The sequence below is a fragment of the Haemorhous mexicanus genome, chromosome 20 (genome assembly GCF_027477595.1).
Source record: "Haemorhous mexicanus isolate bHaeMex1 chromosome 20, bHaeMex1.pri, whole genome shotgun sequence".
Classification (NCBI taxonomy): domain Eukaryota; kingdom Metazoa; phylum Chordata; class Aves; order Passeriformes; family Fringillidae; genus Haemorhous; species Haemorhous mexicanus.
The window spans coordinates 664,201-687,993 of NC_082360.1; the positions used below are offsets into that span (position 1 = coordinate 664,201).

The 23,793-nt window shown below is 64.4% G+C and overlaps 2 protein-coding genes across 6 annotated transcripts in view; one reads left to right on the plus strand and one right to left on the minus strand.

Moving 5' to 3' along the window:
* PIK3R5 (phosphoinositide-3-kinase regulatory subunit 5) overlaps window positions 1–6,919 on the minus strand; it is a 44,168-nt gene extending 37,249 nt beyond the window's left edge. For 3 of the 5 annotated variants that reach the window (XM_059864690.1, XM_059864689.1, XM_059864684.1), the window contains exon 1: window positions 6,807–6,919. The gene's annotated coding sequence lies outside the window, so the exon portion shown is untranslated. Of the gene's footprint in view, window positions 1–3,791; window positions 4,060–4,454; window positions 4,901–6,806 lie in introns of those variants that run through there. The other 2 variants (XM_059864685.1, XM_059864688.1) reach the window with 2 other exon arrangements.
* Window positions 6,920–20,369: 13,450 nt separating this feature from the next.
* The window catches only part of NTN1 (netrin 1), an 83,082-nt gene continuing 79,658 nt past the window's right edge, over window positions 20,370–23,793 (plus strand). Inside the window, exon 1 of the mRNA XM_059864072.1 lies at window positions 20,370–21,716. Within this exon, the coding sequence (XP_059720055.1) occupies window positions 20,693–21,716 (1,024 nt within the window). The 5' untranslated portion in view covers window positions 20,370–20,692. The remainder of the gene's footprint in view (window positions 21,717–23,793) is intronic.

Sequence of the window (23,793 nt, forward strand, 5' to 3'; positions counted from 1 at the left end):
CTTGCAGCTCCCTGATGTGCAGGAGCCGATCCCAACTCCTTCTGGCTATTTGGAAAAACAAGTTTACACTGAGATTTCAATTGGCTCTGGCTCTGCTTCACTCCTCCGGCTGTGACACAAAGTAAGTGAGAGACAAACCCTACAAACGAGCAGCGTGACCATTTCTGAGGGCTTTTTGTGAGCTCTAATGCCAAGCCCACTAAACAGATTAACTTCCAGCATAAACAAGCAAGTAAATCTTTCCCCCAAGGCCCTGTGTATCCAAAGGAAGCTTTAGAAGTTGCTTCCTGCCATTGTGGAGGCCCTGCTGGGAACTCAGGAGCCTTTTCAGTCCCTGGCTTGGTTGCCCAAACCCTTCAGATTGCTCCCAGCACTGCTGGCTGCAGCGCCACGGGGACAGATGATGGCAGGGACGCTTCTGTCCCCACTGCTCTCAGGCCAGGGGCAGGCGGGGCTGGAAGCCACAAATGTGACAGGTGGGAGTGAGCCCCACCTGGGGGGCACAGCCACAGCACCCCCGTGCCAGCCAGGGCTAGGAAGGCAGGAGGTCTCCAAAGGGGGGACAGCCCAAGGACAGGGACACCCATCCAGCAGTGGCCAAGGCCAGCAGGCTTCACCCCCCGGGCGCCCTCGAACAGCCAGGGCAGCACCCACCCCTCCTCGGGAGGGACAGCAGCCAGCCCCGAGCCTGAGACCTGGGACAGGTGGGACGGTGTTCAACCCGCACCTGGGGCAGGTGGGACAGTGTTCAACCCTCACCTGGGGCAGGTGGGACAGCATTGAACCCTCACCTGGGGCAGGTGGGACAGTGTTCAACCCTCACCTGGGACAGGTGGGACGGCGTTCAACCCTCTCCTGGGGCAGGTGGGATGGTGTCTAACTCTCACCTGGGACAGGTGGGACGGTGTTCAACCCGCACCTGGGACAGGTGGGACGGTGTTCAGCCCTCACCTGGGGCAGGTGGGACGGTGTTCAACCCTCACCTGGGGCAGGTGGGACGGTGTTCAACCCTCACCTGGGGCAGGTGGGACAGCATTGAACCCTCACCTGGGGCAGGTGGGACGGTGTTCAACCCTCACCTGGGGCAGGTGGGACAGTGTTCAACCCTCACCTGGGGCAGGTGGGACGGTGTTCAACCCTCACTGGGGCAGGTGGGACGGTGTTCAACCCTCACCTGGGGCAGGTGGGACGGTGTTCAACCCTCACCTGGGGCAGGTGGGACGGTGTTCAACCCTCACCTGGGGCAGGTGGGACGGTGTTCAACCCTCACCTGGGGCAGGTGGGACGGTGTTCAACCCTCACCTGGGGCAGGTGGGACAGTTTTTAACCCTCACCTGGGGCAGGTGGGATGGTGTTTAACCCTCACCTGGAGCAGGTGGGATGGCATTTAACCCACACCTGGGGCAGGTGGGACGGCGTTTAACCCTCACCTGGGGCAGGTGGGACGGTGTTCAACCCTTACCTGGGGCAGGTGGGACAGTGTTCAACCCTCACTGGGGCAGGTGGGACGGTGTTCAACCCGCACCTGGGGCAGGTGGGACAGCATTGAACCTTCACCTGGGGCAGGTGGGACGGTGTTCAACCCTCACCTGGGGCAGGTGGGATGGTGTTCAACTCTCACCTGGGGCAGGTGGGATGTCCTTTAACCCTCAATATCCTCCATCACATCCAAACCCAGCCCTGGGATCTGGCAGCCCAGGGCCAGGGCGTTGCCAGGCTCTGGGCCGTAGAAGTGGGCTTGCAGCCATCGCCCCCCACCCTGGATTCCCTGAGGGAGCAGCCCCAGCATGGAGACCAGATCAGCCTGGGGACAATCCCCCGTTAATGAGCAGCCTCGGGGAGCATTGACCTCGTTTGCTTTGATTGCAACCCAGCTAATTGACCCAGGGAGGCCTCGGCAGGACCCCACAGCTGGATGAGGAGCAGCAGGGATCTCTCCCGGGCTGGAATTCCCTCATTCCCACTGCAAAGCCCTCACACCTGAGAGATGCTGTGAGTCCCCCAGGCAGCTGCACTCCCGTGTGTACCCTTTTAGGAGCTCTATCAGCACAAAGACACCGAGAATGAAGAAACATTGGCGGGGTTTCACATGCACAGACTGCCAGAAACAATGAGAAAAGGGAAATGCCACCTGAAAGGATGGGAGCTTGTTTGCCGAGAAGCCTCTGGGCCGAAGGTTTAAATAGACACAGAGCACGGGGGAAGCAGCTGAAAGGGGAAGCGTTTCATCCTAATTTGAGACAACAAAGAATAGGCCTTTGTGGAAGGGATGAAAAACACTTCAGCAGGCCCAGAGCTACGGCGCCTTTCCCGAAGCAGCAGCAGCAGCAGCCGTGCCCCATCTGCACAGCCCCGCCTGGAACGGGCAAACACGGCAGGAAAACACCAGAGCAGCCCCCCAGAGCCTGCAGCAGAGCTCACAGCCACGGCACACCCCTGCCCCGGCGGCTGCTGGGCCAGTCACAGGCTCGGGGTGAGCCGAGCCCTTCCTGCTCAGACACAGCAGCCGCCAGCGGCGTGACCGGGGACAGTGCCCGCGTCCCCCGTCCTGGCACCCATCACACGGGCTGCTCGTGCCAGCTCTGCTCACTTCTGCTTCAGCCCGCCCCAAACCAGCACCTGCAGCGTTTGGGGCACCCAAGCTGCTCCCAGGCCAGGCACTGTGGGGAATTTGAGCAATGAAATGGAGCATTCGAGGGAGAGCCAAGGCCCAGCCCCACCTCCTACAAATACAGAGAGAGCCCCTGCGGCACAGTCGCTGACAATTGTCACCGAGAATTGTCACAGATCGCTGTCCCAGCGCCACGGCACTGCCCACGCAGCCAGGGAGCGTTTTCCTATTCCCCTCCTGGCTCTGCCAGCGGCTCCCACCTGCCGGCCAGAGCCACGTGCGGGCCCTTCCCCGCCGGCACAGGTGGGGAGGCAGCCCCGGGCACCCCGAGGGCTCCAGCCCCGTTCCGAGAAGGAGCAGCCCAGGTGGGAGAGCTCAGCCACAGCTGCCCGGGCAGGTCCGGCCTCCAGGCTCGGCTTTACCAAGCCAGAGACTGAATCTGGGTGAGCTCTCAGGCGCTGCAGGTTCAACACGGCTGAAGTGAAACCAGCCCAGCCGCGGGCTCCAAACCGCGCCGGGCTCCCGGAGCATCGCTGTGCTGCGGCTGCACGGCCCCAGCTCCGGGCTCCAAACCGCGCCGGGCTCCCGGAGCATCGCTGTGCTGCGGCTGCACGGCCCCAGCTCCCGTCCAGCCGCACATCTGCCATCCCGGGCGGGCATTCCCGGCCCCAGCTCCCGTCCAGCCGCACATCTGCCATCCCTGCCGGGCCTTCCCGCTGTGCCAGCCGCAGGGAGCCCAGCAGCCGCAAGCTGAAGTTGTTTTATTTTTCTTTTCTTTTTTTTTTCCTTTTTTTTTCCCCCCAGTAGCAGGGCTTGAAATCAGAGATGAACAAGTCTGAAGGAGCTCCTGCCTGGCCTCTCATGTATTCCAGATGCACATGCTCCAATCGCCGCTTGCCAAACAGGATACGAGGCGCAAGGAAATAAAGCATTTTATCTTCAAGCTTTTCCAAGAGGGTATTAGAAACAATGGGGAGGAAATACAAAATTAACACTAGAGAAGAGCAATTGGCAGTGCCCTCGCGAGGCTGTTCTTCATTACAAGGCTGCCTATTCAGCGGCTTTCATTAGGAAAATCACATCGCAGAGCCATTCCCAACAGTGTCCCTATTTCCTAATTAGGCTCCGCCAAAGAGCTGCATCTCTCAGTTCCCGCCCGGCGCACAATCACAACAATTACCATTTCATTGCACCCGGCCGCCGAAAACACCGCAATTAAAGCATCTGAGGAGTCACACGGGCGCGTCAGCAGGGAGACAAGTTCTCACGTCGCGCTAATTGGCGGCCAGAGAGGGATCAGAAGGACGGGAACGGCGGGGTTTGCTCTCCGTGCTGGGAAAGGCGCTCGGGAGCTGCGGCCGCTGCCCGGGCTCCCCCCCAGGAGCCGCGGACGGGGCTCGGTGCCAGCGGGGAGCGCTGGGGACAGGTCCTGTTCCCCCTCCGGGCTGCGGCACCGGGAGATGCTCTCCGGATGCCCGGGAATATCCTTGGGTCACACCCCCGTCACCAAGGAGCCCTGCCCCAACCCCAGCTGACGCAGCCCTGCGCGGGTTGCAGGTGTCACCTGGAGCCCCCGGTGATGGCTTTGGATGGGTGGGACCCTGTCCTGACACCGGACAAGGATGGGGAGTCCTGAGCCTCGGAGGGAAGGGGAGCAAGGGAGAGAGGAGGGAAAGAGCTGCAGGGCCTGGATTGCACCCGCAGCTCCCATTTCCTCCAGGCAGTGACATTTCCAGCCCGAACCAGCAAACACAGAGCTGCAATGTGGGCAGCAGTGCAATGCCCAGGGAGCTGGGGGGCACAGTTTCCATATAAACCTCATCCTCCCTCCCCATCCTCTCACCTGGAAGCTCAAACTGCTGCTGGGAGCCGAGCTCAGACACAAAAGGAGCCTCTCGCTGCTCAAAAGCACCTGGGGCACTCACCTGAGTCACACCCTCAGGCACAATTTTCCCCTTGCAGAATAATAATGCAAAATTGGGCAGCCCCGCCGCGCTCAGCGGGCACCCGAGAAAGAGAAGCAGAAACTCCTCCAGGGTGAGCAGCAGCATGGCAAGGTCCCCATGCCGTGCAGGGCTGTCCCTGGTGCCCAGCAGAGGCAGAGCCCTGAGGCTGGCAGCCCTCAGCCCGGGGGCTGCTGCAGCACGGGCAGCTCGCCCTGCCAGGGCAGCTCATCCTGCTGGAGCAGCCGCCTCTCCTCTCTGCCAGCACTTCCCACTGCTCTCGGTTCTTCTTTCTCCGTGCAAAACCCACATCTTCATTTTCACATTCAGCAAGAAGGCACTCGGGGCCACTTCTGGTTGGTTTCTGTCCCAGCTGGATGCTCTCATCTCCAAGGGGAGGAGGGAGAAGCCAGCGGCACCATCCCACAGCCGGAGGCGTGGGGCTGCCTCTCACCCAGGCACAGCAGAACTCCACTTGCTCCCTCTGGAGAAGCACCTCCAGCACATCTCATGCCCTTTCCCCTGCCCTGAGCAGCTGCAGAGCTGTGGGAACAGGACAGGCCTGGCCACACAGGGCCAGGGAAGGCAGAGCACTGTGCTCCCATCCCAGTCCCTGCTGCAGCACACCTGGAAAGCTGCGGAGCGCCCCTGGCATCACCTGAGGCCTCCAGCCTCACAGCCACCGTGACTGAGGGACAGAACCACTGCCACCACCACAGCCAGGCTCTGCCACCTTATCATCTCACCTTTCTGTGTCTGAGCTCTAATCTGAGCAGCACCCAGAGCTCCAAACCACTTTGCAACCAGGTTTCGGAAACGCTTCACAACTCCCTCCGAGTGTGTGCTTTGAACAAGAGAAAAACCCAAACACCAAACCAAGGAACCTTTCTGACAGCAGAAAAATCAAAGCCTTGACATCCTGCATAATCCCTGGAGTTTGCAGTGGGCCGAGATTTAGAAGATTGACCTGAATGGGAAAACAAAACAAATTGCAGCTGTTCAGCATCAGGACAAGCAGCAGGAGCAGCACCAGCCTGCAGCTGCCTGAGCAGTTTCGCTGCCCCAGGAGCAGCACGGCCCGAAACCAGCCCTCAGCACAGCTAGGGGTGCTGGGGACAGCAGCCAGCTTGTCACAAACATCAAAACAAAGGGCTGAAAGCTCTTTTCTCCCGCTTTCGTTAATGATTTGAATCAGCGGAGCCTTTTTCTCCCTCAGGGCTCACACTTCCAAAGCAGCTCGACGCGCTCTGGGGGAGCCGGGCCGGGCACAGACCGGGTGGCACTGGTGGCACTGGGAGGCCACCGGAGCACCTGATGGGAGATGCCCTCGGCAGGCACAACAAGCAGCACGGGCTGCTGCCAGAGGCAGCGCGGGCTCGGCCCGGGGCTGGCGCGTGTCCAGCCCCCGATGCTGGAGGGGTGACGCTGCTTAGCTTGTCACATCCCAAACCACATCCTGTTGCCAGAGCAGAGCCTTCCCTGGGGCTGCACCTCAGCCCCTCGGGCTGCCCAGACCCGGCGAGGGGGCTGGTGACCTTTGGGTCCCTTCAGGGAACGGCTCCTGCTGCAGTGACCGGGGTGAGTCACTGCGGCCCCGCCTGCAGCCCTGCCAAAACCCCGCGCGGCGACCGGAGAGCCCCCGGCATTTCCCGGGGACCCCGCCGCGGCACGGGGGTCCCCTGGGGCGGGCAGGGCCCCACACCTGGCCCCGAGCAGCAGCTCCGTAGGGCCACGCGGAGGAAAACAAACAGAGAGTCCCGAAATGAGTCACAGCAGCCGGGCCGTCCCCACCCGGGGTGACACCGGCTCCTCCTGGCCAGGCACGGCGGGCCTCGGGCTGCAGGGGCACCCGAGGGAGACGCGCTGCGGGGAGCCCCCTCCAAGGGTGCCAGAGAAGCCCCACTCCGGCAGCGACACCCCGCTGGTGGGTTTGAGAGAAGCCCCCAGTTACACGCGAGCCCCGCATGCCGCCGCTTTCCGTTCCCCTCCTGTCCCCCCATCTACAGCGAGCCCCCGCCAGCGGCGCTGCCCCCTCCGGGCACGGCGGTGCTCAGCGCACCAAGTCCCCACCCGCAGCTTCCACGGACACCCGGGAACACAAGGGAGCTCTTCCTCCACTTGCACGGAGGGTACAGAGCCCCCGCCCCGGTCACCCCGGGCTCGGTCCCCCCGTCCCGGTCACAGGACACCCCGGGCTCGGTGCGCGCGCGGTCCCCCCGCCCCAGTCCCCCAGTCCCCCCCGGCTCTCCCACCTGGGGGGCGGCTGCCGCCGGGGCTCCGTGCCCATCCTCGGCCGGCCCCGCCGGGCTCTCGCCGGGCTCCGCTCCGCGCCGGGCGGCACCGGCGGCACCGGGGCGGGCGGGGCTGGCGGCGGGTCCGCCCCGCACATGTGCGCGGCCCGCCCCGCCCCGGCAGTGCCCCGGCACCTGCCCCCCGCTTCCTCCGCCCGCCCTGCCCTCCGTCCTTCCCTCCCTCCCTCCATCCAGCCACCCCTCTGGTCTGCCTAGCTGCCAGCACCCTGGCGTTCACCCAGCCAGTCATCCATGGATCCCCTCGTCCATCCATCCATGGACCCATCTCCCGTGACACCACCACCACTCTTCCATTCATCCACCCCTCCCTCTGTCCCTTGCTCCTGCCACTCTGCCCGTCATCCATCCGTGCATCCATCCACCATCCTGCTATTCATCCATCTGTCCTTCCCTCCATCAATATCTCCTTCCATCCATCCATCCCTGCACCTTTCCAACCCTTCACCTGCCACTCCACTCATCCATCCATCCATCATCCATCCATCCATCCATCCATCCATCCATCCATCCATCCATCCCTCCACCCATCCATCCATCCATCCATCCATCCACCCATCCATCCACCCATTCATCATCCATCCATCCATCCATCCATCCATCCCTCATCCATCATCCATCCATCCATCCATCCATCCATCCATCCATCCATCCATCATCCATCCATCCATCATCCATCCATCCTCCATCCATCCATCCATCCATCCATCCATCCATCCCTCCATCCACCCACCCATCCATCCACCCATCCATCCACCCATCCATCCACCCATCCATCCACCCATCATCCATCCATCCATCCATCCATCCATCCATCCACCTACCTCTCCATTTCTCCCTCCCTCTCTCCATTCCTGCATCCTGTGTGTGATGTTTGCCTTCCCTCCCTGCACTGCCCTGTGTCTCACCTTTGCAGGTGAGCCCTCAGCCCCGCCGTGCCAGTGCCAAGCCCAGGCTGGTGACACCAGGCTGGGATGTGCTGCTCTGGTGGCACCTGGGAACGGCTTTTTCCTCTTGCCCTGGCGGCTGCTCCTGAGCAAAGGCCAGTCCCAGCCTGGTTTCTGGACGCACAGGGCTGGTCCCAGCCTGGTTTCTGGCCCCACACCTGTCCCCACCCCCTGTCCCCCATCCCCTGCCCCCTGTCCCCTGCCCTCGGGGCCGGATCCCGCCCGGCCGTTGCTGGGGCAGGATCCCGGGCGGGTTCCTCTGCGGATTTCGGTTTGTCGAAGAGAGTGACCGCTGCCACTGCTGCTCCGAGAGTCGAAACCTGCTCGGGGGCCAAAATAGCTGTGGGTTCAGCAGTGAAATTCCAGTGAATTTTAAAAAAAGCAAACCCAGTCAGAGCCGAAATCCCCTTTCATCGGCGGCCCACGGAGACAAACGCCCGCTGTGCAAAGCACACACACACAGTGCCCGCGTCACCTGCGCCAGGTGAAACCCCATGGGGGGACCTGGGCCTGGCCTTCGCCAGCTGAGCGGCCACCAGCAGTTCAGAAGAAATCCTGAGGCAGCAAAACCAGCGGGACAGGGAAGGTCAGGTGGCAGTGTCACGGTGCCACCTGCCCCAGCGCTGACCGGGAAACAGCCAAGCGCTGCGGCAGGGCTCTGTGTCCCAGCTCCTCCTGGCCGGAGCTCTTCCCTGGATGCCAGTCTGGGATGCCAATCTGACCTTCCCCACCCCCCCTGTCCATTCCCACCTCCTCATTTCAGACCCAGCTTCTCGGGCAGATCCCTGAACTGGAGGAACTGGGAGGTGTCTGAAGGGCCAAAGCTGCAGAGGCCGAACTCCTCGGGCTGCTGGGGCCACAGCGTGTCCCCTCCTGTCCCTTCCCTCCCCACCTGAGGCACTGGCAGCTCCTTGTTTTGCTCCTGGGGGCCGGGGCAGCTGAGGAAGTTACCAAACATGGGCTGGGGGGGCTCGTGGCGGCGGAAGGAAGCGGAGGAGGGCAGGGAGGGGCCGTGCCAGGGCTGCAGCGGTGACAAACAGCGCGTGGGGCCACCAGGCTGACACAGCCAGCTCGGGGAAAGGGCTCTGGAGCAGGGCCACCTCCAAGGGATGTTCCTGGGAGCTCCCCGGAGCGGGGAGCAGTGCTGGCTGGTCTGAGTTCAGGGGAACCTGGGGATGCCAGTGCCACACCAGGGTGACAGAAGGCAGCAGGAAGTGATCCCAGGTGGCTTTTGGGGTCACAAAGAGAGCAGGAATGGCACCCTCAGTCCTCCCCACTAGGAGGAGGGGTAGCACTGAGTGTGGTGTGGTGACACCAGCAATGATGCCAAGCTCTTGGAGCTCCAGCTGGAGCAGGCCATGGAGCACTGGCAGCTCTGGCACATCCCAGCTCAGCTCCTGCCCCTGGAGCTGCCAAGCAGCCCCAGCAGGAGGAGGAAGCTGAGGCTGTGCTCCAATGAGCTCATTTAGACCTCTGGGTTTCCTGTGAACACCCCAGCGACAAAGAATGGGTTTGAAATTACATTAAAGGTGAGCTTGTCCCACACTGCCAGCAGGTGAAGGGACACCTTCAAGCGAACAAGGTGCTCCAAGTCCTGTCCCACCTGGCCTTGGACACCTCACACTGAAGTTCAGTTCATCACAGCCTCATTCCCATTCCTCTCTGCTCCACACCCAGACACACTCCCTGAAACAGCAGCTCCAGCCCAGCCCCACGCTGGGAATGGAGCATTTCAGCCCCAAAAATGCCACAAAGTCACCGAGCTCTGCAGGCTGCAGCCAGCGCATCTCCCTGGGGCGCTGCTGGTGCCCAGAGCAGGGATTTCCAGCAGCTTTGGGATGCTGACCCGTCCTTACACAGCCCCGGGGCTGCTGTGGGCTGCTGGGGCAGCATGGGCTCCAGGTGATCCCACTGCTTCCCGCAGGAGTGGGGATCCCAGCCCTGCAGAGCAGCTCTCAGCCTCCCCCGCCTGCCCCTCGGAGGGAAGGGGAAGCAGCATCACTGAAAAGGGAACCTGCTTGTCTCTGGTTTTCCCCACAACTTGTGTTTTTCATTTCTCAGTGCCCACTCAGAGGATCCTGACAGACTCTTCCACAGCCCTTAAGAAATGAAACTGGGGCAGAGCCCTCGCTGTGGGCAGATCTGACACCAGACCTTCCCCTTCCACCTGCCACGGAGGAGGAGACGAGAGAACTTTACATGACCCAGTCTGTTGAGGTGTCGAAGGTTTTGTGGCCAGTTCTGGGCTGGGAGGGCTCCAGAGCTGTCCCACTTTCGGCAGATGAGCCTGGTCTGCCCTGCCCTGGGGCTGCCGGCGTTCCCAGCTCTCCGCTCAGCCCTGGCTCCGGGGCTAGAACCCTCTCCCCAGTGCTCAGAGCTCCCTGCCCTGACAGCGGGGCTCCTGCCCGGATCCCTGGCCGGGAGCAGGCGGAGCGCAGGCAGCCCCGGGACGGGGCAGAGCGCTGGGAAGAGCCGGGCCGGGAGCGGCTTTCCCGCGGGCTGAGGTTTCCACCCTGTGTCCTGCCGGAGAACTGCACTGATGGAGCGGGCTCAGCATCCCCCGGGGCGCAGCTCAGCCGGCCCTGTGCACCCAGCTGGGCAATGAATCCCTGGAAAACACTTGCCACGAGTGCCCTGCCTCTGGCAGCCCCCCGGGTCAGCCCGGAGCACGGACGATGTGAGGGCTGAAATCCCGGGGGTCCCGTGCTGTCTGTGGCTGTGGTGACCCTCAGCCCTCTGTCTCTGCCACCTCTGAGTCTCCTGAGCCAGCAGCACCTTCACTTCCCAAAGCAGCACAGCTCCTGGTGAGCTCCTCAGCCACCCAACCGGGCTCCGGGAGCTCCCTCTGGGCACTGCCAGCCCAGCTGTGCCCACAGGAGCTCCCTCTGGGCACTGCCAGCCCAGCTGTGCCCACAGGAGCTCCCTCTGGGCACTGCCCGCCCAGCTGTGCCCACAGGAGCTCCCTCTGGGCACTGCCCGCCCAGCTGTGCCCACAGGAGCTCCCTCTGGGCACTGCCACTCAGCTGTGCCCACAGGAGCTCCCTCTGGGCACTGCCACTCAGCTGTGCCCACAGGAGCTCCCTCTGGGCACTGCCACTCAGCTGTGCCCACAGGAGCTCCCTCTGGGCACTGCCAGCCAAGCTGTGCCCACAGGAGCTCCCTCTGGGCACTACCACTCAGCTGTGCCCAGAGGAGATCCCTCTGGGCACTGCCAGCCCAGCTGTGCCCACAGGGAGCTCCCTCTGGGCACTGCCACTCAGCTGTGCCCACAGGAGCTCCCTCTAGGCACTGCCAGCCCCTCACTGCCACCGCCCCTCCACATTATTGCACATTTTACGATGGCCAAGGTGTAAATCAGGTGTAAATCAGGTGTAAATCAGGTGTAAATCTGAAAATCTGAGTAGAAACCTGAGTCCTGCTCCCCTCAGGGGCTGAAATACTTCAGCAAGGGACATCCCAGAGGAGCAAGGGACAGCCAGGAACCTCACTGGGACACTTGGGGCTGTTGGGGCTCTCGGGAGGTCTCGGTCCCAAATGAGGCTGCAGCGGGAGAGCGCCAGGACCACAAAAACAAGGACAGGGATCCCGTCCCCTTCCAGCCCCCCGCAGGGGTCCCTCCCCGGACAGGACCCATGCCGTCCCCATCCCGGCCCGCGCCGGGACCCCAGCAGATGGCAGCAGGGCCTCAGGGTGAGCTCCGTGGATCGCTTCTTTCCGCCAATTTCCTTTTTCCCGGCTCGCTTTCAGTAATCGCGCCGTGCAAATCCGCTGCAGATGCGCCTTGGGATAAGCTGGACTGGGAGAGGGACATTTGCCCCGCTCCTTGCCGAGGTGACAAACTCGGCGTCCTCCGCAGGCACCCGAATGCTGTGCCCACGTCAGCCGTGAGGAGAAAACGGGGTTTGTGGACAGGGTTTATCTCGCCCTCGGGTAAATGGGAAAAATGGGATAAAGTCCCGCCCAAGCCGAGCAAAAGAGGCTGGAAGAAGGACGGAGCCGGGCTGGAGCAGCCCGTCCTCAATCCTGCTTCGGGGGTAGCAGGGCGGGACACGGGGAGGTGCCCAGGTGGGCACAGGTGAGACCTGCAGCCACCGCGGCTGAAGTTCCGAGCTGCCTTTCCTGCCGCGGACACGAAGATCTTTCCCAAGGGTGCGAGCAGCGCTCTCTGCTCGGTGTCCGGGGGAGCTGGGGCTGACCCAGGGCGCTCCATTCCCCTTCTCCCACCGCCCCTCCATCCCCGCCCCTTCGCGCTTCCCGGGCGCTCTCCTCCGGCATTCCCGGGCTCGGCACGCCGGGATCGCTTCCAGGCAGGCGGCGGTGCCGCTGAGCCGCAGGCGACAGCGAGGAATTCGGCCGGGGAACACGCGCTGCCCGGCTGCTCCGTCCAGCCCGAGAGCGGGCCGGGGTCCCGGCGGGGCTCGGGGCGGTGCGGACCCCCGGCACACAGGGAGGGCCTTGCCGGGGGTCCCGGTGGGGCTGGGGGCGGTGCGGACCCCCCGGCACACAGGGAGGGCCTTGCCGGGGGTCTCGGCGGGGCTGGGGGCGGTGCGGACCCCCAGCACAGAGGGAGGGCCTTGCCGGGGGTCCCGGCGGGGCTGGGGGCGGTGCGGACCCCCGGCACACAGGGAGGGCCTTGCTGGGGGTCCTGGCCGGGCTGGGGGCGGTGCGGACCCCCGGCACACAGGGAGGGCCTTGCCGGGGGTCCCGGCGGGGCTGGGGGCGGTGCGGACCCCCGGCACACAGGGAGGGCCTTGCCGGGGGTCCCGGCGGGGCTGGGGGCGGTGCGGACCCCCGGCACACAGGGGATAGGCCGGGCCGGTGCTTTGGGCTCTGCTCGCTCAGATCCAGCCGTGCCCCCCGGCCTGGCACGGGCACCGCGTTACTGAATGGCCCCGGTGACGGCTGGAAGGACGGACAGAGCGCAGAGACAGAGCCGCGGAGCTCAGCCCGGCACCGGCTGCGGTGGCTCTGCGTGAGCCCAGCCCTGGCACGGGGCGGGATGAGGGCTCCGTCTCCCGGGAGGGGGCACGGGAAGGTTCCTCCGTGGAGCTGCGGCCCCATCCCCAAAGCCCGGCCGGAGCCGCTCCCGCCGCCTCTCCCCACGCTCCTTTCGAGGGTTAGAGCCACTCGAGGGCCACTTCATCCCCGCTTAATACATCCTTCATTATAATTAGGTTAGGATGGCTGCCAAAAGGAGCCCGAACGCTGCGCAGCGCCCTGCGGAAGGTCCTGGAGAGACGGCAGGGCTCTGCTCGGGGCTGGGCCAGGGCTCGCTCCCAGCACCCTGATTTTGGGGTCCAGGATGCCCCAGCCCTCGCCGTGCTCTGTCTGATATCCACAGGACACTTCCCCTAAGGAGGATGCAAACCTCAAGCCTGGATGGGGCTGTGCATGACCCCCTTTGCCCTGCCCCAGCTTTGCTGGCTCAAGCCCTACAGATCCCCACTCCTTCCCTCAGGGAACAGGATGCTTTCTGGAATATATTTCTTTTTATTACTTCTAAACAAAGAAAGCAACAAAAACGCCTCGTTTATCTGCCGTGCTGAGGCAGAGCCTGCCCCGGGACTGCCCCAGCTGCAGTCCGGGCTGGGTCCCACGAGCCCTCCTGTCACTGCGGAGGGAATGCTGGAGAAGAGTTAATTGTCTGGCAAAGGGAGTTCCCGAGAGCTGGCAGTCCGGAGGCTCTGGGGATCCGCCTTTCAATAATCCTGCTCCTTAGGTAGCTGAAATCCGCCCAGCCTGCCTGCCCTGGCCCCAGCCTCTGCCACACTCCCTCCCTCTCCCCTGGAAGCCCAGCCCACGTTCCACCTTTACCTTACACCAGCTTAAGGAGATCGAATTCCTTTTCACAGGGAGGATCATTCCCGCCAAGATCAGCGTCTCAGCCCCACGACCTTCCACAGTCTCGTATAAAACTGTGATTGAGACAGAAAATCTCGGCATGGGCCAATTTCTTATTCCAGAGCCTCCCACGGGCAGGGACACCAGTAGCGTTCACTGTGCCCAGAAACAATTCTGAAATGTAGGTGAGGAACTGCCTCTGCTCTATTTAATTATTTTAAAGGAATATTTGTTATTTTTAAGGGTCGGGGTGCACTGCTCAGTCTCTGTCCCTGCCCTGAGCACCGCTGGGGTGCCCCGTTCTGCCTGGTCTCCCTCTGCTCGGGACAAGTCTGGCCCTCCCCAGCTGCGTTCCCTCAGCGCCGCAGCTCCTGCCCTGGAGCTGCTGCTCGCACTTCGCTGAAGGGATCGATGTCCTCTGAGTAACGCCGGGCTCAGATCAGAAGGGAAAGGCTTTGGTGGCTGTTACCCGCCCCCGGCAGGGCCCGGCTGAGGATGGTTCTCAATCAGGGCTGGTTTTCTCCCAGAGGAGCAGCTCCCAGTGCCCAGCACTCTCGAGCTGCTGGCAGGCAGTGCCGGGGTGTGAGGGGGCAGCCGGAGTGGGGACATCAAACCGGTGTGCAGGGTCAGAGCTTTGGGACAGGGATGCTCACTCTGAGTCCCCAGAAGTCGCCTGGGCTGGGTGGTCTCTGGGTCTCGGTGGTGGGGATTTGTGAATTGCTCTGGTGCCTCTCTGCCAGTCAGACCCAGAAATACTGGATTTAAAGGGAATAGTCCTAAACAGTGGAGCAGGAAGCCCTGTGCAATGGGTGGAGTTGCTTCAGGTCTCCTGAGATCCAGGCGGGCGCTTTGATAATCTAAAATAAGATCTGCAGAGTGGCACCAGAACCGCAGTGGAGCCTCTCGGAATTGAACGTTTTACTGAATAAACTGGATGTCCCCATCCCCTCCTCTCCACACAGAACCCCAGCAATATTTATACAGAAATCTGCCTCCTCCAACCCCAAACCTGTTTCCTTCACCCCACATCTCCCACACGTCAGCCTGGCAGCAGAGTCCTGCAGATCCCTGAGATTCGGGCTACAGAAACACGCAGAGATATTCCCTCCATCAGTGCAAGGGGTCCCCAGGCCTCCATCAGTTCAGTGCAGGGATGTTTCTCCAGCTGTGCCGGGGCTTTCCCAGTGGCCGAGCTCCCCATTCGGGTATTTCTTTCCCCTGGAGCTCAGGACATTGTTGTGAGGTCACCAAGTCCCTCTTGTCCCATCCCTGTAATGTATTGCTCAGAAAAGTAATTTGGACTTGGAAACAGCTTCCAAATGGAGGAGCCTGTTTTAAAAGTCAAATGGCTCCGGGTGCCCTTGTACCACGGGGCAGGAGGAGCTGGGGTCTGGAGCTGGGGTCTGCTCTGCTCCTGGTCCCGTTTTTCCCTGGATGAGCCCCCGGCAGCGTTTCCCAGCCTAAGCTGCTCCATCTGCACCCACCCAAACGAAGGCGTTGTTTCTGTAGGGAAGCACACAAATAAATCAAAGGGTCTGACAGCATTACCACCCAGGAGCGCCCCTGTTCTCCTGGAATATGTGGGAGCCGCAGTGCTGCAGCGGCTGGATCCACCTGCGAGCTCCCGGCAGCGCCTGAGCCGCTCCGGACAAGCCTGGCTCCCCTTGGGGCCAGCCGGGAGCTCTCCTGGCTGTGGGTGTCCCGCAGCTCCGCTGAAAATAAATCAAATATTACTCACTGAGCTTCCCAGCCCGCCCGCCCTAAAGAAAACATTTTGCAAGAGGAAATATAGTATTCCGGAGGCTTATCTCACTTGGTGGCAATTGTGGGGGTATAATTGAAAACCGAGTTGATCATTAGAGGTTCACAGAGATGCTGAATAGCCCAGTGTTCAGTGGTCTCTGCCAGCCACGGCCAATTTACATTAAAGGCTTGATTCCTTCTCCAGCCCACTTCTCAGCCCCTGGGAAATCTCCGCGGTGCTCATTCCTCCTTTGCAAGGACTGTCTAGTGCGAGGAAAAGTCTTGCCTGGCTCTGCTGTCGCTGCTGCCCAGGCTGAGCCGGGATGCCCCTCGCTGCCCGTGGGCATTTGCAGGGGATTCAGCATCAGCCCCGTGTCCAAAACTGAGAGTCAGGCTTGGCCCGCCGTTTCCTAAACGGTTACTTTTTAATGAAAAATTCCCTCCATTCTCTATTTTTTTTCTATGAATGAGAGGAGCCAGAGGTGTGGTCTCCCGGGAACTGAAGAGAAAACTGGATTAGGGGCCAAGGAGATACAAAGCGATCGGGGAAATTACACTTGTTTGGGAGCAAAGCGTAAATATTAGAGCGACAATAATAACAATAACTGCCTGCCGGGAGCCACAGAGCTTTAGGGTAGAGGATTAAATGTCATGTGCAAATGTTGTCATCTGTGCTGGCAGAGAGACATCAGTCCGGGAAGAGCCAGCGGTGCCTTCTTCCCTAATTCCCTTGGAACCGGTCTTTCTGCCCTTTCTCCGCGGTGTTTCTGCGACGCTCCAAGCCAAGCAACGCGAACCAAGTTATGGCTCAGCATCCCTGCACAATCCCTCGCCCTCCCCTTCCCTCTCTCATGGCAAAGACGCCACCGGCTGATCATTTTTACATCCCCGAGGTGGCCCTTCGGAGCTGCGGGAATTCGGGGATGCCCCGGGCTGGCTCCGCGGCCGCTCAGCTGCCGAGAAACCTCTGCAAACGGGTTTGGGACAGCGGGGCTGCTCCTTCCTGCGCTGCGGGACGGGCGCGGGGGTGACGGAGAGTCCCCGTGATGGTGAGCGGGGAGTGCCGGGCAGGGCCGGAGGGGCCGCCGGAGCCCGGAGCGGCACAAGCGGCCTCGGCCCCGGTTCAGCCCCGCCGGAGATGAGGGATGCGGCAGCGGCGGGGTCGTGCCGGAGCCGGGCCAGGGGAACCGGAGCGGGACCGGCGGCGTCTCCTCGGTCGCTCCGCCCGGCTCCGGCCGCCGCTGCCCCCGAGCTTGCCGAGCGAAGTTTGGGGGGTTTGAGGCGAGCAGCCCGGGCCGCCCGCCGTGCCCGTGTTTGAAAGATCGCGGAGATATTTTCACACCTCAAACCGCCGCCCCCCTCTCCCCTCCAGCCCCCATCGCCTTGATTTAGCCCTTGGTAATTAATTTGGCATTTCAGAATAGCTACTGGGCTGGATAATGGCCTCATTCATCTCCCCAGCCTAATCTGAACAGAATCTGGAAGAAAAGCTTTCAGAAAGACAGAAACTGCCATTCGGCAACTGCTCAAAAGAACTGTCACTCCAGGGGAATAAATCGCTCCTGATTATTTCAACCCGGGTCTTCTCTGCTTTTCCAGCCGCTCCCGGTCCCGCCGGGGAACGGCCCCCCGAGAGCCGAGGAGGAGAAGAGCCGCTCGGGCTCTCCCCCTCCCTTCCGCAAGCCCGGGCCGTGCAGGGGGAGGTGGGCGAGCAGCAGCGCATTGTTCCCGGGGAGGAGGACGAGCTCCGGCCCCCGAAGCCATTTGACTTTTAAAACAGGCTCCGGGGCCGCCTTTCCCGCTGTCCCCGGTGAGGCTGAAATCAAGCCCTTGCCGGTTCTGCGTCTCCGAGGCTTCTCCCTGGCCGAACGCGGGGGAACGGGGACGCTCCGCTCTGCCCCGGCCCGGCCCGGCCCGGCCCGGCCCGGCCCGGCCGCTCAGCCCCCAGGCCCGCACCTGGGGCCGGCCGCGCTCCCGGGCAGGGACCGGAGATGATGCCCCGGTGTGGTCCCAGCGCTGTTTCGTTCCCGGTATAGGCACCGGAGATGTTCTGGGGCTGGTACCAGCAGTGTTCCGGCCCCGGTGCTGGGAGCAGCGAGGCTCCGGCCCTGGTGCTGGTACCGGAGATGCTTCGGCATCTCGCCGAGGCTGACTTGGGCAAGGATCCGTCCCCTCACGGGGCAGGACGGGGCCGGGGCTGGCTGGTGCTTCATGACAGGAAAATCAAATTCGAGATGGGGAGCGATCCGTGGAGGGCACGGCCTGGTTCCCTGAGCATCCCCCGTTCCGTCCTCCCGGGACGGCCCCGGGCCCCGGCCCCGAAGGGCCCGGAGACGGGCCCGGGCCCGGCGAGCTGCACCTCGGTCCCCGCGGAGCTGCTTACATGCATTTAATAGCTCGAGGGCGAGGTAATTAGAGGAGAAAGCCTCAGTAAATCACGTTAATGACCGCAAGAGCCATTACAAACCCCGGGGGTTGTGAAACACCGAATAAACCCAGCGAGAAGGGCAGGAGGGAGGCGAGAGCCGCAGCCCCGAGAACGCCGGCAGGCAGCGCGGAGCCCCGCGCTCGGCAGCGCCGGGAGGTTGTTAAATTAACACCCTGCTAATGGGATTAGGCAGCACCTCGGCTTTGCGGGGCAGTTCCGCGGGGGCCAGCTTTCCTTACATTCACCCCAATTTCTGCTGTGAGGCGGTGAAGGACCGTGCCGGCTTTGAGGGGCCGCCGGGCGACCTTTAGAAGCCCTCGCGGATTTTAAAGAAACGCTGAGCTTTCAGCCCTGCCCTGTGCCCTGGGGGCATTCCCGGGCCGCGGTCAGGCAGGCGAGAGGGTCCGGGAGCGCCCGGAGCAAGCGGAGCCAAACCCGCACCTTTCCCCCGAGGGTCCCGGCAGCGGCACCTGCTGCGTCCCGAGCGGGCCTCGAGTGTCCCTCCGGGCACAGGAGCCGTCCCCCTGTCCCTGCTCCTCCGCCTCCCCGGCGCGGCCCGGGCACGGCCGGACAGGGAACCCGCGGCTGCAGCTGCTCCCGGACACGAGTGGCCGAAGAAAAGCGCCGGGCGAGTAAAGCGGGGATCGCAAAGGCCGAGAGAGGCGCGGATGGCGGGCACCTGCAGGGGTCTGTGGGCCCGAACATGGGGCTCCGGGCTGGGAATTCCCATCCCCGTTGTCCCCCAGCCGCGGCCGCCGCGCTGGGAGAGCCCGCACGGCCGGAGATGTCCCGGGGCTTCCCCGGGCCTCTGTCCCGGGCTGGCCCCCAAGGCCCGGGACAGCTTAGTCCAAATCATCCCACTCCCTCCTTGAGGTGCCCTCCCAGAGCTGGACGGGAGCGCACACACCCCATCCCAATTCTGCAAACAGGCCCGCGATTCAGTAGTGGGGTTAAAGCTTTCTCCGGGGCTGGGGGATCCCGGGACTGTCCGGGAGTGTCCCGGGTGTGCCGGACTGCGGCCGAGCCCCTGGGTGGCTCGGGTGGGAGCAGAGGGACCGGACCTCCCCCAGCCCCGGCCCGGCCGCATCCCCATCCCCATCCACGCGCTCCCCTCCTCTTCCCCCGGCGATGGAGGGCGCAGGGAGCGGGACGGAGGGGCCGTTTCCCGGGGAAGAGTTAACAAATCCCGGGAGCGGCGGGGCTGGGGGGGCGGCTGGGGGGGTCCGGGGGGAGCGATGGGGGCAGGGAGGCTGCGGAGCCCCGCTGCCCTGCAGGGAAGGCGGTTGCATTGCCAAAGACGCCCCGCTGGGCTAGCAGGCCCGGGAGCAGATTAATCAGGCACTAATTCAATTTACAACAACCACTTTTATTCAGCTCGGTGGCAAGGAATTCAAAGCGGGGAGAGGGGCGGGCGGAGAGGAGGGGGCGGAGGCCGGCCGGGGCTCGCCGCTGCCCGGGCAGCCCCCGTCCCCTCGGGCCGCCCTGCCGCGGCTCTCCGGGGAGGGGACCGCGCCGCCGTGCCAGGGCCCGGCCGCTTGAGTGACACGGCGTGGGCAGCGCTCCGAGAGAGGGCACCTCCGTTGGAAAAATAAAAGTGCCCTTTTAATCAAAGAGGGAGGGAAGGGGGGCGAGAACGGCGGCCGGGAGCCGAGGCAGGGAAACTCCGCTCCCTCCCGGGGCTCTCTCCGGGGTGTCGGTACCGTCCCTCGGGGCTGTGGCCCCGGCCGGGATCACAGCGGAGCCCGAGCGGGGCCGGGGGCAGCGGCCGTCGGGGGCGGCCCCTCGGCACCGGGGGTCCGCCGGGTGGGTGGGAAGGGGAGAGCGGGGCTGGGCCACGGCCCGGTGCGGGACAAGTGCCGCCCTTTAACCCCTTCCTCGCCTTAACGGGAGAGCCGACAAACTGCAGAGCGAGGTGGGGGGCGGCAAGAGGCGCCAGGCAGCCCCTTGTGCCCGGTCTGTCCCGGGGCTGTGAAAGAGAGACTGCCCCTCTTCCCCGAGACCAGCCCCCTAAAGCCACCTGCCGGGGGTCGCCAGGCCCAGCAGTTCCCGTGCTGTTTCCCCCCGGTAAACTTCCCCAGCACCGGCTTTTTCTGTCCCAGGGCCGGGGGCTGCGGGAGCCCACTCGGACCGGTGTCCCTTCCGATCCAGCTTAGGGGCCAGTCCCTGTCTGGCCCGGTGGACAGGGGAGGCCAGCAGGGACCAGGTGGGAGACGTCCCCGTCCTGATCCCCCCGGCGTCCCCACAGGTGGGCGTGGGGCTCCTTCCGGCTTCTTCCCCCCTTCCCGCTCCACGCCCACGGAGCATCCCCAGCTGCAGGGCGCGGGCGGCCCCGGCTCCCCCAGCCCCGTCGGGGGCACAGGGGGACGGGGAGAGCACACGGGCCCTCGTTCAGCTCCTCGGGGCGGCTCGGCCCGTCGCGGCGGAGCCGGCGCCCATCACCGCCGTGTCGAGGCGGGCTCCGTCCCACTCCCATCCCCCCCCCCGCCCTCCCCGAGGCCTGTGCGCGTCTCTGGCTGAGCCGCCAGTGGATGTCGTTGTTCTGTTCCTTGAGCGCGATGTCACTCCTTTAGCATGACCTCAAACGCGGCGGGGGCTGGGACCGCCAGTCATTCTCCGTGCAAGGGCCGGGGCGGGAGGCAGGCGGGACCCAGCCCCGCCGCCAGCCCCACTTTTGTGGTGCCGCCGCCGTCGCGGTCTCCCCTTTCTCCGCGGGGCTGGCCGCGGGGCGGGCGATGCTCCGGGCTCCCTGAGCCGCCGCACCGCGTCCCCGGCCGAGGTGCCCCGCGGAGCGGCGCGGTCCAGCGGCGGCTCCCCGGCGCGCCCCGTGTCCCCCTCCCCGCTGTCCCCACGCCGCGCGGAGGTCGCGCAGGATGCCGCGGAGGGGAGCGGAGGCGCCGCTGGCCCTGCTGCTGGCGGCGGCGTGGCTGGCGCAGCCCCTGCGCGGCGGCTACCACGGCGTGAGCATGTTCGCCGTGCAGAGCGCCCAGCCCGACCCCTGCTACGACGAGCACGGGCTGCCCCGCCGCTGCATCCCCGACTTCGTCAACTCGGCCTTCGGGAAGGAGGTGAAGGTGTCCAGCACCTGCGGGAAGCCGCCGTCGCGGTACTGCGTGGTGACGGAGAAGGGCGAGGAGCAGGTCCGCACCTGCCACCTCTGCAACGCCTCCGACCCCAAGCGCGCCCACCCGCCCTCCTTCCTCACCGACCTCAACAACCCGCACAACCTGACCTGCTGGCAGTCCGACAGCTACGTCCAGTATCCCCACAACGTCACCCTCACCCTGTCCCTCGGCAAGAAATTCGAGGTGACCTACGTCAGCCTGCAGTTCTGCTCGCCGCGCCCCGAGTCCATGGCCATCCACAAGTCCATGGACTACGGCAAGACCTGGGTGCCTTTCCAGTTCTACTCCACGCAGTGCCGCAAGATGTACAACAAGCCGAGCCGCGCCGCCATCACGAAGCAGAACGAGCAGGAGGCGGTGTGCACCGACTCGCACACCGACGTGCGGCCCCTCTCCGGCGGCCTCATCGCCTTCAGCACCCTGGACGGCCGCCCCACCGCCCACGACTTCGACAACTCGCCCGTGCTGCAGGACTGGGTGACGGCCACCGACATCAGGGTGACCTTCAGCCGCCTGCACACCTTCGGCGACGAGAGCGAGGACGACTCCGAGCTGGCCCGCGACTCCTACTTCTACGCCGTGTCCGACCTGCAGGTCGGCGGGCGCTGCAAGTGCAACGGGCACGCGTCGCGCTGCGTCCGGGACCGCGACGACAGCTTGGTGTGCGACTGCAAGCACAACACGGCCGGCCCCGAGTGCGACCGCTGCAAGCCCTTCCACTACGACCGGCCCTGGCAGCGAGCGACGGCCCGGGAGGCCAACGAGTGCGTGGGTGAGTCCCGGCCGCGGGCGCGGACACGGGCGGGAGGAGGACGGGGACGGGGCGCGGAGGTCCCCGGAGGGGAGGCAGAGGGAGGGCAGAGCGAAGGAGCCGCGGGGGACGGCAGCGAAAGGCACGGGGACATCCAGGGACACGCCGAGCAGCGCGGGGACAAGCAGGGACACGGAGAACGGGATAGGAGGAGGACAGTGAGGTACCGGAGAGTGTAGGGATGAGGACGGGACACCGAGGGACCTCGGAGCGCGGAGCGGGGTTGTGAAGGCACTCGGGAGCGCAGAACATGGGACACTGAGGCGCCCGGCAGCTCAAGGCAGGGGACACTGAGGTACTCGGGACCCCGCTGGTGACAACACCGAGGGACCTCCAGGTGCAAAACGGCGGGCAGGGCGCAGGAATTTGGGGCAGAGGATACCGAGATCCGCGGGGCCGTGGGACGGGGACTCCGGAGGCACCCGGCGGCGCAGGACCGAGTTAGCGGGGGACTCCGATGAGCAGAGTTAGGGGAAGCTCCGAAACGCGAGGCAGGAAAAATCAAGGAGCTCAGGAGAGGGGAATAAGGGGCGTTCAGGATTCCGGGAAAACGCCGTCCGTGTCCGGAGGAGCGGGAAGGGTCCCTGGCTGGCCTGGCAGGGGCTCCCGTCCCGGCAAGGTCCCGGCCGGGGGGCCCGCAGCCCACGGCCTGGTTCCGGTCCGGGGATCCCGGTGCTCGCAGCAGCCCCTCTCTCCTCCCCGGGACACGGGCTGGGAGCCGCCGCCAAGCCCGAGAGGCTCCGCGTCCGGAGACCGGGACCTGGACCGGGACGGGCTTTGGCCCTTTCCGGAGAGGGAAGGCGGCCGGGAGCAGGGCGGGGAAGCCGGGCAATGCCTGCAGCTCCGGTCCCTGCATCCTCGGGGGGTGCGGGCGGCCCTGGGAGGCGGCGGCTGGGACTGGAAGGAGCTCCAGGGCCAAATGAGAGCCGGGCAGGAGCCCGTTCGTTCCATCTGGAGCGAGAAACACGCGCCGTGCTGGTTGTCCCGGGCGGAGACGGAGTGTCCCTCGCCTCTGCCGAGGTGGACAAGGGTTAAGCGCTTGGGCAGTTCTTCCCCGTGAGTCCTCACACATGCCGCCGAACGTTCCTCCGATCTTCCACCCCCGCTTCCCAGCGGGATCCCCGCGCGCTGCCGCTCCTCTCCTAGCGGTTTCGGGGGCCGGTGCTCAGCCGTGCGCCCGTGGGGACCCGGCACCGTGTTGGGATGACCCGGACCGGGCTCCGCTCCCAGCGCCGGGACGCCCCGGCCCCGCGGAGCGCAGCCCCGGCCCCGCCGCCCGCCGCCGCCGCCGCCTTGTTTACACGGAAAACACGGCCCCGTCTTCCAAAATATTTGCAGCTCCGACTATAGGAAAAATCCCTCGCCGAGCGGCCGGGGTTGGCCGCCTTTTTTTTTTTTTTTTTTCCCTTTTATTTTGTTTTCTTTCCCTTCTTTTCATTTTTTATTTTTTTCCCCAAATCACAATCAGATGTGTGCCTTGCAGAGAGCGCAATTTCTTCGCCGGCGTCTCTTCACCAGGAAGGCACGGCCAAGCCGGGTTATCTGGCGGGGAGAGCGGCCCGCTGGCACCGGAGCACACGCGGTGGCGGCTCCTGGGTCCCGGCAGCCTGGGGGCGATGCTCGGATCCCGTCGGGACGGGGGAAGCAGCCGGGAGATGCCGCGTCCCGAGGGAGAGCGGCGGGGTCAGCTCCCCGAGGCTGCCGGGGTCGGCTCCGGGTTTGCTTTTCCGCCGTCCCGCGGGCCCCGCTGCCCGGCAGCGCTCGGGGACGGAGCTCCGCATCCCGCTTCCACCCCAGCGCTGTCTCTTGCCCAGCAGCGAGGCCGGGGGGCAGGAGGGGTCCGGCTCTCCCAGCCTCAGCCCCGCTCCCTGCCTGCGGAGTCACCGCTATCGGCGGCGCCGTACGTTTTGGTGCGCTCTCGAGGCGCTATCGGACCCCCGGTCTCCTCTGCAGGATTCCCAAACTCTCCTGAAAACGCTTCTGTTCAGTTATTGTGCTGGCGCCGTGCTCCTACCATCCTTCTCCCTTCCAATGTATT